The 16,214-nt window shown below is 40.1% G+C and overlaps 1 protein-coding gene across 5 annotated transcripts in view; it reads left to right on the top strand.

The window, feature by feature from the left end:
* LOC100712335 (syntaxin-binding protein 1) overlaps positions 1–12,240 on the top strand; it is an 83,923-nt gene extending 71,683 nt beyond the window's left edge. For 2 of the 5 annotated variants that reach the window (XM_005465414.3, XM_005465415.2), the window contains 6 exons: positions 1,872–2,010; positions 2,310–2,419; positions 5,970–6,071; positions 6,358–6,443; positions 6,583–6,737; positions 8,434–12,240. In XM_005465414.3, the coding sequence (XP_005465471.1) occupies positions 1,872–2,010; positions 2,310–2,419; positions 5,970–6,071; positions 6,358–6,443; positions 6,583–6,737; positions 8,434–8,540 (699 nt within the window). In that variant the 3' untranslated portion in view covers positions 8,541–12,240. The remainder of the gene's footprint in view (positions 1–1,871; positions 2,011–2,309; positions 2,420–5,969; positions 6,072–6,357; positions 6,444–6,582; positions 6,738–8,433) is intronic. The other 3 variants (XM_003459729.4, XM_005465417.3, XM_005465416.3) reach the window with 3 other exon arrangements.
* The last annotated feature ends 3,974 nt before the right edge of the window (positions 12,241–16,214 follow it).

Raw genomic sequence — 16,214 nt, 5'->3', positions numbered from 1 at the left:
AGAAGGTCTTCAGGAGTGGGCCCTCCACTCCAAACGACCTGAGTCTCCGCAGCAGGTACAGCCTGCTCTGCCCTTTCCTGTAGAGGGCGTCTGAGTTATGAGTCCAGTCCAGTTTGTTGTTCAGATGAACACCAAGGTACCTGTAGCTGTCCACAGTCTCAATGTCCATACCTTGGATTTTCAGTGGTTGCAGTGGAGGATGTTTGTGCCTGTGGAAGTCTACCACCAGCTCCTTGGTTTTACTGGCGTTGATCTGGAGGTAGTTCAGCTGGCACCAGTCCACAAAGTCTCGAGTCAGTCCTCTGTACTCCTTGTCATCCCCATCAGTGATGAGGCCGACTATTGCAGAGTCATCAGAGAACTTCTGCAGGAAGCACTGGGTGGAGTTGTGGGAGAAGTCTGCAGTGTAGATGGTGAAGAGGAACGGAGCCAGAACCGTTCCCTGTGGGGCCCCCGTACTGCAGACGACCCTGTCCGACACACAGCCCTGAGTCCTCACATACTGTGGTTGGTCGGTGAGGTAGTCCAGTATCCATGCTGTGAGGTGATGGTCCACTCCAGAGTTCTCCAGCTTGTCCTTCAGAACCGAAGGAAGAATAGTGTTGAAGGCACTGGAGAAATCGAAGAACATGATTCTCACAGTGCTCCCAGCGGTCTCCAGGTGCGTGAGGGAACGATGTAGGAGGTGAATGACGGCATCATCCACTCCAATGCAAGGATGGTAGGTAAACTGAAGTAGGTCCAGTGATGAGCTCACCAGGTGCCGAAGCTGAGCCAGGACCAACCGCTCCAGGGTCTTCATCAGGTGGGATGTTAGAGCCACCGGCCTGTAGCTGTTGAGGTCCTTGGGGTGTGAAGTCTTTGGCACTGGTACAACACAGGAGGTTTTCCAGAGCTGTGGGACTCTCCCCAGCCTCAGGCTCAGGTTGAAGAGGTGCTCGATCACCCCACACAGTTGGTCTGCGCAGGACCTGACGACCCTTGAGCTGATGCCATCTGGACCCGCTGCTTTCTTTGCTTTAATCCTTCTCAGTTCCCTCCTAACCTGGGTGGTTGAGAGAGACAGGCTGGAGCCTTGTGTTGAGTGTGTATTGGATGCTGTTGTTGGGGGTGGGGAGGAGTGAGCAGGGTGAATAGAGGAGGTGTGAAGTGTCTGAGGTGTCAGAGGTGGAACAGCAGCAGTGGGGGTGGGTGAGTCTGCAGCAGATGTTGGAGACTGCCTCATGGCTGAATCAAATCTGTTGAAGAAATGATTCAGTTCATTTGCCCACCTCACATCCCTCCCAGGCAGAGAGTTCTGATGTTTGTGGCCTGAGATGGTTCTGAGGCCTCTCCAGACTTCACCAACGTTGTTTTGCTGAAGCTGGTTCTCCATCTTCTGCCTGTAGCTGTCCTTCCCATTCCTTATCAGTCCCCTCAGCTCTCTCTGCACCCTTTTCAACTCCTCCTTTTCTCTGGATTTGAATGCCCTCCTCTTCTGCTTGAGGACGGCTTTAATTTCTGGGGTAATCCAAGGTTTGTTGTTGGATTATTGTTAAGTATTATTGTTCTTAGTTTATGCCGCATCTGTGTATTCATTAATTTTTTGCCCTGTCCACTCAGTGTAACTTTTTTTAACAGTCTATTTTCAGGTATGTTAGCATAATTAAAGATAAGGCCCATTTAAACTCATTAGACTCATCTCCTGTTTATCATTGAATCGCTTTTAAAAATTCTAATCCTCTAACATCTCCTGTGACATCACTTTTAGTAGACTACAATTCAAATACAGCTTAGAATTGTGACATGAGTCTCCTGTTACTGTGTTAACCAGTGACTGGCATTAATTTCAGCAAGAAACAACTCTAATAATGTTCTCCATTATTTTGAAGGATCTTGCGTTGGGAACAGATGCAGAAGGTGAGAAGATCAAGGATCCCATGAGGCTGATTGTTCCCATTCTGCTGGATGCCAATGTCAGTGTGTCCGACAAGATCCGCATCATCCTGCTCTACATCTTCCTTAAGAATGGTCAGATATCCACTGTCATCCTGTTTTTCATGTCAGCTGAAAACCATAGTTTTTATCTCTCTGATCACCTGCAAATGAAAGACAGGCAACCCACTACCAGTCTTTCATTGTTTTATCCTTAGACAGTGTGTTATTATTACAGTTTAATTTTTCATATGTGTATTCATAGGTTTTGATTTATTTTCTTCTGTCAATCCATTCTTTTTTTTCTAAACATGGATGTGCCCATGCGTGTGAATTGCATGTTTGGACTGGGTATTTGTACTGCATGCATTTGTGTGTCTCACTGTGTGTGTCAGGTGTGACTGAGGAGAACCTGTGTAAGCTCCTTCAGCATGCTAACATCCCACCAGAGGACAGTGACATCATTTCCAACATGGCCCACATGGGTGTTCCCATTATCTCTGAGGTGAGCAAATCTGGCCAACAACCTCATCAGGTCATTTAGCATGAAAAAAACAAACAAATAACAAACAAATAAAAGCATTTGGAAATGTTACTACTGCAGCGTCCTGAATCAAAAAGTCTCAATGCTACTAAGATAAGACCACCATTACATATTAATTTATTTAGTCAAAAGAATCAGAATCTCCTTCTCCCTAGCCAATTCCTGCAGCTTATCCAGTGGAACACAGAGGTTTTTCCCATGTCCTGGGTCTGCCCTTGGGGCCTCCTTCTGGTGGGACATGCCTAAAACACCTCACCCAGGAGACTCCAAGGAGGCATCCTTGCCAGATCCCTGAACTACTTTGACTGCCAATCTTGGATGGCTGAATTCCTCACCCTATTGCTAACAAAGAGGCCAGCAGTTCCTGACATTTGTAACTACAGTCTCATTCTTTTCTCATTCACTACCCAGAACTCACGAGGTTAGGGAGGTAGCTCGACTGGTAAATCGAGAGTTTTGCTTTTGTGCTCAGCTCTCTCTTTACCATGATGGACCAATGCTGTGTCCACATCACTACAGCTGTGTTCCCATTTGGACCCTGACTCGCAGTAGGCACTCCACTCTTTTCCAGCTAAGGACCATGGTCTCAGACTTGGAGGTGCTGATTCTCCTTCCAATCACTTCACACTCAACTGCGAACTATCCAGTGAAGTCAACAAAGCCACATCATCTGCAAAAAACAGAGATGAGCTTCTGAGGCCACCAAAGTGCAACCGTCCACCACCTGGCAAAGAAATTTGATCCATAAAAACTGTGAATAAAACTGCTGACAAAGGGCAGCACTGGCAAAGTCCAACACGCACCAGGAACAAGTCCAATTTATTGCTGGCAATGTGGACCAAGCTCCAGGAAAGGTTATGCAGGGACTGAATGGCCCATAGCAATGAGCCAGACACCCTACATTCCCAAAGCATCCCCCACAGGATGAACTCTCCAACACCCTGGCATAGACCTTTTCACAGAGTCTGAATATTGTGATCCTCTGGTAGTTGAAGCTCACCCGCTGGTCCCCCTTCTTAAAAATGAAAACAACCATCTCAGTCTGCCAATCCAGAGGCACTGCTTCAGATATCCACATGACATGTCAGAGGTGTGGGAACCAAGAATGCCCTACAACATCCAGAGCTTTTAGGAAGTCGGGGTAAACCTCGTCCACCTCTTAGGCCTGGCTACCAAGGAGATGTTTAAAGAAGACATGAAACACTACACATATAAAGGCCAATTTACATCAGAATGATGTCAGTACATAACGTTACGTCACCAGATTGGACTTACATTAGTTTATATTAGCTAACTAGTGACAGAACTGATAACTCAGTGGAAAGCAAGGGGACTGAAACTAAAAATATGTTTAACACTAGGTTTACTATCCTGCGCAAATTTGCGTAACTTCCCTAAACCCAATACCCCCTAGAATTACTGGCTTTTTTATTTTCTGGTGCAAGTCCCGAGGTGTTAAGCACCCCTGCTGAGATTTTCACAGGTCGTCAGCTTGTTTCTCCTACAGCTTTTGTTGTGCAAACCACCCATTGTCCTTGAGGCCTGGCACATTTGCATTTGCTCACTCAGAGTTGCTCAGATCCAAGGCAGGCCAAACCTCTGTGTTACAACTTTCAGAAATGCCTGATAGAAATGCTTCAACTTACTCATGAGATTTTGACCACATTTTTTGCGGAAGTCACAACTATACTGAATGCACGACCGTTGTTGCCAGCTGCAAGAAATGCTTGGTAGGGAACAGCTGTTCCCTACCAAGGTTCGTTTCAAAGTTTGAAAGACTTTGAAATAAAACAGACTTGTGTACCCATATATTGTGAATGTCTGTCTTTTGTATGTAGGTTGTAACACAGAGGTTTGGCCTGCCTTGCCAATGTTGCACAAACACACACACACACACACACACACACACACACACACACAGCAAAACTGCATTTATTTGTCCCACAAGTTGAAAATCTGCATTGTCATTGCAAAAAAGTGAACAGAGCACGGTATAGAAAGTGCACTATACAAACATTTTATATATATATACATATTGTATATATATATATATATATATATATACATAGTTATACACACACATACATAGTTATACACACAGACACATCTATATCATATATACACACACACACATATATATATATACATATATATATATGTGTGTGTGTGTGTGCGTGTATATATGATATAGATGTGTCTGTGTGTATAACTAGACTTTATGCATATTATATAAGGTGTGGCTATATAAATATATAAATATATGTACAACTCTGTGTATATATGTTTATGGACAGGCGTGCAGGCAGGTAAGGAAGGAAAGCAGCCTTGCAGGGAAGGAAAAACTTGAATCTCTCATGTTTAGGGGTTGGGGGAGGGTGTGTTTGCACAACAAAAGCAGGAGAACAATGGAGCTGACGACCTGTGAAAATCTCAGCGGGGTGCCAAGAGGTGTTAAGGTCGGGGGGAATTTACGCAAATCTGCGCAGGCCAGTAAATCTAGTAGTAGGGACTTGCACCAGGGAAAAAAGGCTCAGTAATTCTAGTGTTAAGAGAATCACTTTTGTGCTGCCCCTGGCTGCAACAATTAGCTTTATGTTAAAACCAAGGATATGCTGTCCACTTTCACTGTTGGTCTCTTTAGGAGTATTTGGCTCTTCATTGTTTGGTTGGCTGCACTCAAATGGGAAAATCCAGCTGTTTGCTGTAATATTAATTTTTGTAATGGACTTTATGAATGAGGACTGTGTGGACAAGCGCCTGTTTGACTCAGTTTACAGGTGGTTCACCGGAGCGACAAGCTGGAGTTAGAAACTGATTTTTCCTCGTCTGGACTAGTGTACTGAGCGGCGCAATCAGCTTATGATCTTCAGCTTGATGCTTCCTTCACCTCCAGTATCCACCATGTGGTTCGGGGACAAGCATGAAGCTCCTTGCAGCTGCCTCAGCAATGAAGGTGGAGAACATGGTCCCCAGCCTCCCTCAGAACGCTGTTGAAGATCTCTGGAACAGGGTCAGATGTTCCCAGCGCACCTTAACTAAATGTTTGGGTGTGTCGGGTCTGTTCAGCAACCTTCCCTGCCACCTGATTCATCTGGTCAATTGACACCTCAGCTACTCTCTTTATCTGAGTGTAATCACATCACATCAGATCTGTGGCCACATTTATTGTACAAAGTCTCTCAGCCCCACACACTCAGGCTCCTTCCCCATCAGGTCCATGTCCCAATAGCCAACTTTGGTAGCTGAGGATTGGAGCACCAGGGCACACATTGCACCCGACCCCTATGACACCTCCTGTGGGTGGTGGGCCTACAGAAGGGTGTGCAGAATATCCATTTCTCCTTAATTTAAAAAAAGTCAAACTATGATAGCCTTTTATTAGGAGTACCTTGTAGCAAAATATGAACATTTTAAAGAATAGTAATATTTTTTGGCTGAACAAAAGTCATTTTTTTGGTGGTCATGTGTCAACAGTAAAAACACTTCAGTTAAAAAGAGCATTTGTTCACAGGGCACCACCAAGAAAACCAAGAAACCTGATCGCAAGGAACGGATCAGTGAGCAAACCTACCAGCTCTCCAGGTGGACCCCTTTTGTCAAGGATCTCATCGAGGTACTTTCCATGTGCTGTTGCTCTGTGTCATATAACTACAAGCTAATATTGTGGGTTAGTGTTATTAGACACATATCTCTAAAAATTAGAAATACGTTCATCTTATAAAAGCAATATGATAATGATAATAAAGACAATCATTATTATATTATAAATAACAGTATTGATAATGACTAGGAGAGCACTCAGAGTTTGTAGGATTATTTAGGAAACAAATATGTTAAATAGTATTTGGGTTAAAATTGGTACTGGTACATATTGTTGCTACTTGCATGTCTTCCCACAGGATGCAATTGAAGACAAACTTGATCCCAAGCAATACCCGTATATTTCCCAGCGACAAGCATCTGCCAAAGCCAGTGCTCCATCAAGGTGTGTAGTTAAATACAGATTTCAGGTAATACAAAATAAGAAGATGATTGCCACTATCGTTGTTTCAAAGGGTATACGTATACATGTATAAAACTCTCAGGACTTTGGCATAAATATTTGTCTGTTACTCATCATACAGTGCTCGCTATGGTAACTGGCACAAGAACAGGGGCCCTACAGAGGTGAAGACAGGGCCCCGGATAATTGTCTTCATTATTGGAGGCATGACATACAGTGAGATGCGCTGCGTGTATGAGGTCACCCAGGCCAATGGCAAGTGGGAGGCTTTGATTGGTGAGTTAATTTGACTGAGAATACTTATAGGAGAATTGGGTAATCTGTTAAAGGGCGATGCACATATTTTATACAGGTGAATTGGTTTGCTCAACACAAAGAGTACTACTCAGCCTGTACAGATTTTTTAGCCCTCCACCATAAATAACTGATGGAGTATCGCTGTCACCCCTATAACTGAACTTAGAACGAGGTGATTTCGAAATTCATGCCACAGCTGCATCTTCTAGAAATCTTAGATTAGTTTGAATCTCACTAATCTCCACCTCAAGGTCAGAGGTCAAGTTTTCTCAGAATCTTGTGAATGTGAAGAAGTAAGTAATTTAGGATTTTGAAATCCGTACCATAGGTGAATCTACTATGAGGCTGACAGCAAGCACTGGACAAAATACACTTTACAGTATTTTTAAAACTCTTGCAACTCATGTTTATCAAAAGAGATCTGATCAGATCCAGGCTCTGCTGTGTCCGTGACTGTCCTCTGAATCTCAAAAATCATCTGGGTGTTTAGTGTAGAAACACTGACTTCTGTGGACAGTAGAGCTGGGCGATAGAACGATAACAATATGTATTGCGAAATAACTTTTTCTCGATAGAAAAATTAAACTATTGCGATAGGCCTCATCTCTCTTGTCCTCTTAAAAAAAAAAAGAACAGCCAATCCAAATTAAGTAGCGCAGAGCCGAACCAATCACAGCCGCAGCGTCACGTCACGTGACTTGTTACGTACAGCACAAGCGCCAAGGCGCACATGTGTATTTGTTTTTGCAGCCGTGCAGCCCGGGTAATGAAGGAAATGAATTTGCCGACTAGAGAAAAATCAACTGAGAGCTTGAGCGAAGGTTACCGAAGAAAAAACAGATAATGGTTCCAATTCCGGAGAGCTTGTCGAACGGAAGGGCCACAGAAGTTCCGTAGTGTGAAGGTATTTCGGCTATTTCAAGTCTGACAAAAAACAGAGTAGCGCGCACTGTAAATTGTGCCGAAAGCAAGTCTGGAAATACAATAAAGCGGTGCATGCTCAATCTCTGACTGAAAGCGCTAATTCGTCATTCGGCTTTTGTCAGACTAAAGTAACTGTTAAAACTGTTTGAAAAGCTAAGCTATACAACAAGGAGAGATTGAGAATTTCCTTTTAGTTCTCAGTTTATTTGATATTGACAAAAGTTAGTCAATTTTGTCTGTTCTTCTGTAAAACGACCTAAGATTTATTTTTAGAATTAATATTTTGTTTCTAAGTGGAATTGACAATTTAGTGGTCTGTTTTGTTTGTTCTATTTTGAAACTTAAACGCTTTAGCGGCTGCCTTTTGTGTAGTTTGCAATATTTGCCTTTATTTATCTGAAACTGAAGTCTCATGTTCCTTAAGTACATCTACCCTGTTGAACTTATTATGGGAAATAAATATTTTAATTAAAACAAGCTGCTAATTATTTCACATTTTACTTGTGAGCAACGGCACATTTAAATCTTACAAATATAGTTATTTGGCTTATATCGTGATATATATCGTTATCGCCTGAAATGAAAAAAACATATCGCGATATGAAAAAATCTTATATCGCCCAGCTCTAGTGGACAGTCTAGCATTTGTAACTTTTCAGTAAAACCTTTGCAGAGTATTTGTCTGTGTCTCACATTATTAACAAGCTTTCACCCAGCGCTTGCTGAGTTTTGAGAATTTTGTTTCCTGTAGGTTCCACCCACATCCTCACCCCGCCAAAGTATCTAAAGGAACTACAACACCCAGACTTCTTGGACCCCAATGCCCCACCAGAGGGCGCTGAGGAGCCTCCTGTATAATAAAAGAACATCTGGAAGTAAATATTGAATGCCATTTTGTTCTTTGTCTACCCTTGTTCCCCACATCATGCCAGTGGTTTTCACAAACAGTCAGAATCTGTGTGTGTCAGTGTTTTAATAAATCGTCCTGCAGGTGAACTCGACTGTCACAGAAATCCTATTCCTACTGGAATTCTGCCATTCCTTGTGTTGGATAGCTGTCTGAGGCAGGACTGTGTTCTGGTTGTAAAATGGCACAGGTTATCTACAACATTTCATACCATGCAATCTTTGAAAACTGCATTTTGTTCTAGCGATAACATAGCATAACATTGTTGAAAAACATTTATACATTTTAAAGTCATAGCACCTGTCAGTTACAACAAAGTGATCTTCTACATAACACATACAAGGACCCAACACCTCCAGTAACACTGTGAGGAATCTTGGTGCCGATTTTGACCAGGACATGTCCTGTAGTCTGCATATTAGATAAATATGTAGGACTGCTCTCTTGCATTTGTGCAGTATCTTCATTCATTTGACTTCTTTTTATTTTATTCTGATCATTTTGCATCCTCACCTCCATAAATCTCCATATCCTGTACATGTGTTAAAAACCATAAACTATAGTATTACATGATGCTCAATCATCCTTTCACTCTTGATCCAGTAACGACAGCTTACAGTGCATCCAGTAACTATTCGGAGTCCGGATTTTGTCATGTTACGACCTTATTCTAAAATGGATTAAATTCATTTTTCCCTTCATAATTTTACACACTATCCCAAAACAACGAAGGACAATGGTTTGCTTGAAATTTTTTGCAAATGTATTAAAAATAAACAAAAATATAACATCTAATTAAGTATTTACAGCCTTTGTCATAACACACAAAACTGAGCTCAGGTGCATCTGGTTTCCTCCAGTCATCTGTCAGATGTTTCTACAACATGTTTGGAGTCTACCTGTGGTAAATTCAGTTGATTGGACAGCACCAACACTGGTCTGTATAAGATCCCATAGTTGAGAGTGCAGAGCACAAACCACACCATGAAGTTCAAGGAGTTGTCTGTAGACCTCCAAGACTGGATTGTATCGAGGCACAGATCTGGGGAAGCGTACGGAAACATTTCTGCAGCTTTGAAGATCCCAGTGAGCACAGCGGCCTCAATAATCCATAAATGGAAGAAGTTTGAAACACTTGGACTCTTCGTAGAGCTCGACACCCAGACAGTTTGAGCAGTCGGTGTAGAAGGGCCTTTGTCAGAGTGATCATCAGTTCTTGGTCACCTCCCAGACTGAGCTCCAGCATTGCTCTGTGGAGAGAGGAGAACCTTTCAGAAGGACAACCATTTCTGCAGCACTCTATTAATCAGACTTTTATGATAGTGTCCAGTTGGAAGCCACTCTTCAGTAAAATGGCCCGACAGCCCTCCTAGAGCTTGCAAAAAGGCAACCAAGGACTAAGACCACAGGAAACAAAATTATCTGATCTGATGAAACAAAGATTTAACTCTCTGGCCTGAATGCCAAGAGTCATATCTGAAGGAAACCAGGCACTGTTCATCTGGCCATTACCATCCTACAGAGCAGCATGGTGAGGCCAACATTATGCTGTGGAGATGTTTTTGGCAGCAGGAACTGGGAGACTAGTCATGGTCAAGGGAAAGATGAATGCAGGACAACAGAGACACCCAGAGCACAGACTTGAATCTGATTGAACAGCTGATCTAAAAATGGACGATCCTCATCTAATCCGATTAAAGTGAAGAGGTTCTGCAAAAAAGAATAGGGGAAACTCCCCAAAAATAGGTGATCCAAGTTTGTAACATCAAGCTCATAGACTTTAGGCTGTAATTGTTTAAAGTTTCAAGCAAACCTTTTTTACTTTGTCATTATGGGGTGAGGGGTTATTTTAAGGTGAGAAATGAAGTTAATACATTTACATTTCCTCCATGAGTACTTTTATGACTACACATTTTACAATTTTACGTTTATATATATACACACTGCATATCTTTTCAAGGCAGGTGATTATACTGTGTATCACATGTTCTCTGAATCCACCGTTATACAGGGTTATATAAGCTGGGTAGTCCTATGAAAGCTACAGCAGCCACATAACAAAGTCTGAAAATACAAAAAGTACCACAATCATAGCAAGCTGTGTAAGTAGTTAGTTACACTCACTGGATATGTTATTAGGAGCACCTTGCCAGTTAGATGCTTTATTTTGTTAGATAAAAAACCTTCAATGTTAGACTCTTGTAAATATGAAAATAAAAATCTGTCAAGTAGAATTGTCTGCACATTGCACTACCTATACAAATAAATTTGTCCATAAAACAAAACAGAAATGTAACCACCTAACATCCTCTGAGGAAGTAATTACATAGACAACAACTCTAATGAGAAGATGATGATGTGAGGTGGTGGGAAATGAAGTCTGGTGGTTAATAGAACAAATGTAGGGCATGCAGTCAGTGTTTAAATATTTAATCAGCTTGGTGTCAGCAATACTGCACCATTTATCCTGCAACATGTAATAAACTGAAACAAAACAGCACCACCAGAAAAAAACAGAAGCTGAAGCAAAAACTGACAAATTAATGGTGAAGTTCAGCAGGGTTTAAAAAACACTTTTCAAACTGCAGAATTTCAAAAATAACATTTTATTTTATGTGCTCTGTAACATATTTATATTCACAGCTATTACTTTTGAACAGGCGGATATGCTAAATGAATATTTCCAGTTTATCATAATGTGTATTCATCTTTTTTTTAGCCTTGGCCTACCCAGAAGACATCCTTGTACTGTTAAAAGCAGAGAGGATGTCTCTGTGCTTTCGAGGTTGATCTACCATTCAGAGTTTTGTTTGTGAGGAGATTTAAAATTCTGAATTTAACAATGAGCCACTGAAGAAAAAGAAAAAGTTCTTTCTTTTCCCTGAAGGCTTGAGCAAACAGAGTGGTCATACATCATCTTGTGTCTTTCAGAGTCAACTGAAACCTTTACTCCTTCTCACCTTTTAAAAACCCTCAAAGACTTGGAGAAAGAAGAACAGACCACTGCCTGTAGAACTCCTTCATAGCATACTCTTACTCTAGATTCCCCACCCACTCACACATCAGGGCCAAACTATATATACATGTATACAAATCAGTTGTTAAAACTCCAAACATGGAAATTGCTAATCACGACTTACTGGGAAAGCTGGGATCTTTGTTGCTGTTAACTCTGTATTGTGGGATTATATTTGTTCATCAAAAAAATAACAGCTGTATGAGATGCATTATTTTTTATTTGCTTCACAGTTATAATGGAGCACAATCTGTGCCATGCTCACACAACAGAGTATGGCACTTCTCATCTAAAGTAGTGCTTTTCATGTAGTGGATACCATGTCATATTGTAAAAATCATTAGCTTTATAATTTATAATGTCTGACCTGGAAGCCGCCAACATAAATGTAGCTGTATCTCCATCATTTACTACTCAAGTAGATGTGATAGTGATTGTTTGTTGTACACTGAGTATCATTTTTCCTTTTATTTGACCTTTTATTTGTTTTTATTTTATAGTAGTTCTGTACGACTAGTTATCAATTGCTGTTTGAAAAGAGATTGCAGTGTTATCACAAGTTTGTACTTTGTCCTCATGAATAAACAGTACTTGCTTCAGGTTGTGTGTTCAACTAATAAAGTGACTTCCATTAATCTCTCCTCTCTCTGTGAGTTTCAGGGATTAAAAGACAGCACATGTGCTGTACATGTGCTGTACATGAACAGGACTGTGCAAATGTTTTAGGCAGGTATGGGAAAATGCTGTAAACACAGAATGCTTTCAGAAATATAAATGCTTGTTTATTGGCCCCAAATGTATTATGCAGCAGGTTGACCACAAACACACAGCAAAGGTCATTAAGAACTAGAAAGTGCATTTTCATCATGAAACTTAAACTGGAACTGAAGAAAAAGTATAATAGATATTGAAAAGATAAATACAAGTTGGATAGTTGAATGTCTTGTCTTCGTTTTAAAGTTTGAATGGTGGCTCTACGTCAATGTATGTGGAAGTAGTAGGAGTTTAAAAATGAGTAAGTTGAATGATGATTTGAAGGGTCTCCCCATTGAAATACATGGGAAATTTTTGTTGAAAAAAGTTGAATAATTTTAAAAATATAAATGTTAAAAATGAGAAAAATAGAAGCAGTCGTGTCCAAAAGAAGAGGAATCTAACGGTGTTTGAATGGTTTTTCTAAGTTGAACGGTTTTGAAGGAGTAGGACTACAAAAAACGTACGGAATATATAATAAAATATAACTAGAAAGTGCATTTTCTGAAGAAACTGCAGTGTGAATGCTTGAATCTGAATGTATGCACTGAAATGAATTAATTGCTGAATTTTAAGTTAAAAATGTTGAATGAGATGAAAAATACAGAAATTTGCACCTGAAAAAAAAAGTGCTGAACTGCTAAAAGCTGACAACCACAGAGAAGAAGTTGGAAAATAGCTGAAAATGTTTTAATTGTAAATTAGAAAAACCTAAGAAATGAGAAAAGAAAATTTAGAGTCAGAAAACATCTGAATGAATATTAAAAGTTCATAATCTTTGAATCACTGAATGACTAAAATGTGATCCCTCCACTTGGATCCACACAGTTTTAAAGGTTTACATCTCTGAGCTTGGAAAGACACGCTGTTGGAAAGAGAAGAACGATGGCGACGTTTTGAGGGTAAAATGATGGCTGTAGAGCAAACACTGTGGACACAGCAGCAGTTGAAAGAGAAGTGTTTAAGATGAATCTTGGCACAGTGAGAGACAGAGCTCGTTAAGCAGGCAGGTGTGAGCCTGGTTGCTATAGTGACTGCACCCAGTGGCTCCATACACACGCACAGAGACATGCACCTCACTTTTGCTGCTTAAAATGAACAGAAAAGTCAGCCCCAAACAAATCGCTCCCAAATGAAAAGTACAAGTCGTATTGACAAAATTCTTTCACTGTGAGCGTCAGCAATGTCCAGTCTACCTAATTCTCAGTTTTCATGCCTGTGGAGTTTATTATATGGACATGGTGACAGTGTAAAGACAGGCTGCTCTTCTGATTTTCAAAGGAACTTTCTGAGCCATTTTAACATTGGAGTCTATGGAGGAGTTGGAGGGAGGAGGCTGTGCATTGGTGACATTTATGAAAGAACCATAACACCTAGTACAATAGTAAACACATTGGGTGAAAGAGGACAGCGATGGCTAGGTTTTGAGGGTAAAATCATACCTGTAGAGCAAACACCGTGGACACAGCAGCAGTTTTAAAAAAGATTTTAAGATTAATATTTTTGCTCCTCTCACTCTAGCAGTTGAGCTGTCTCACTCTAGCCCCAACATTCCGTCCCATACACACCCATTATAAACTCTGAAACGGCTGAAAAAACAGCATGAAACTTAAACTGGAACTGAAGAAAAAGTATAATAGATATTGAAAAGATAAATACAAGTTGAATAGTTGAATGTCTTGTCTTCGTTTTAAAGTTTGAATGGTGGCTCTATGTCAACGTATGTGGAAGTAGATACAGTTTAAAAATGAGTAAGTTGAAGGAGAATTTGAAGGGTCTCTCCATTGAAATACATGGGAAATTTTTGTTGAAAAAAGTTGAATAAAATTAAAAATATAAATGTTAAAAATGAGAAAAAAGAAGCACACCATTCCAAAAGAAGAGGAATCTAACGGTGTTTGAATGGTTTTTCTAAGTTGAACGGTTTTGAAGGAGATAGTCGGCGAAAAACGTACGGAATAGGAAATAATAACTAGAAAGTGCATTTTCTGAAGAAACTGCAGTGTGAATGCTTGAATCTGAATGTATGCACTGAAATGAATTAATTGCTGAATTTTAAGTGAAAAATAAAAATGTTGAATGAGCTGGAAAATACAGAGTTTTTAACCTGAAAACAAAAGTGCAGAACTTTTGAAAGCTGATGTTCACACAAAAGAAGTTGGAAAATAGCTGAAAAGTTTTTAAATTAAAATTTGGAAAACCTAAGAAATGAGAACAGAAAATTTAGAGTCAGAAAACATCTGAATGAATATTAAAAGTTCATATTCTTTGAATCACTGAATGACTAAAGTGTAATCCCTCCACTTGGATCCACACACTTTTAAAGGTTTACATCTGTGAGCTTTGAAAGACATGCTGTTGGAAAGAGAACAACGATGGCTTCGTTTTGAGGGTAAAATGATGGCTGTAGAGCAAACACTGTGGACACAGCAGCAGTTGAAAGAGAAGTGTTTAAGATGAATATTGGCAGAGTGAGAGACAGAGCTCGTTAGGCAGGCAGGCAGGTGTGAGCCTGGTTGCTATAGTGACTGCACCCACTGGCTCCATACACACGCGCACAGACATGCACCTCACTTTTGCTGCTTAAAATGAACAGAAAAGTCAGGTCGAAACAAATTGCTCCCAAATGAAAAGTACAGGTCCTATTGACAAAATTCTTTCACCGTGAGCGACAGCAATGTCCAGTCTACCTAATTCTCAGTTTTCATGCTTGTGGAGTTTATTATATGGACGTGGTGACAGTGTAAAGACAGCCTGTACTTCTGGTTTTCAAACGAACCTTCTGAGCCATTTTAACATTAGAGTCTATGGAGGAGTTGGAGGGAGGAGGCTGTGCATTTGTGACATTTATGAAAGAACCATAACACCTAGTACAATAGTAAACACATTGGATGAAAGAGGACAGCGATGGCTACGTTTTGAGGGTAAAATCATACCTGTAGACCAAACACCGTGGACACAGCAGCAGTTTTAAAAAAGATTTTAAGATTAATTTTTTTGCTCCTCTCACTCTAGCAGTTCAGCTGTCTCACTCTAGCCCCAACATTCCGTCCCATACACACCCATTATAAACTCTGAAACGGCTGAAAAAACATCATGAAACTTAAACTGGAACTGAAGAAAAAGTATAATAGATATTGAAAAGATAAATACAAGTTGAATAGTTGAATGTCTTGTCTTCGTTTTAAAGTTTGAATGGTGGCTCTATGTCAACGTATGTTGAAGTAGATACAGTTTGAAAATGAGTAAGTTGAATGAGGATTTGAAGGGTCCCCATTGAAATACATGGAAATTTTGTTGAAAAAAGTTGAATAAAATTAAAAATATAATGTTAAAAATGAGAAAAATAGAAGCACACCATTCCAAAAGAAGAGGAATCTAACGGTGTTTGAATGGTTTTCTAAGTTGAACGGTTTGAAGGAGATAGTCGGCGAAAAACGTACGGAATAGAAATAATAATAACTAGAAAGTGCATTTTCTGAAGAAACTGCAGTGTGAATGCTTGAATCTGAATGTATTCACTGAAATAAATTAATTGCTGAATTCTGACTTAAAAATTCTGAATGAGATGAAAAATAGAGAAATTTTCGCCTGAAAATAAAAGTGCTGAACTGCTAAAAGCTAAAATCCACAGAGAAGAAGTTGGAAAAGAGCTGAAAATGTTTTAAATGTAAATTAGAAAAACCTAAGTAATGAGAAAAGAAAATTTAGAGTCAGAAAACATCTGAATGAATATTAAAAGTTCATATTCTTTGAATCACTGAATGACTGAAATGTGTGATCCCTCCACTTGGATCCACACAGTTTAAAAAGTTTATATTTCTGAGCTTTGAAAGACATGCTGTTGGAAAGAGAA

This window comes from Oreochromis niloticus, linkage group LG12 (assembly GCF_001858045.2).
Source record: "Oreochromis niloticus isolate F11D_XX linkage group LG12, O_niloticus_UMD_NMBU, whole genome shotgun sequence".
Lineage (NCBI taxonomy): Eukaryota > Metazoa > Chordata > Actinopteri > Cichliformes > Cichlidae > Oreochromis > Oreochromis niloticus.
The sequence above is the reverse complement of the archived record's forward strand: the minus strand, read 5'-3'. Positions and strand labels throughout refer to the sequence as shown.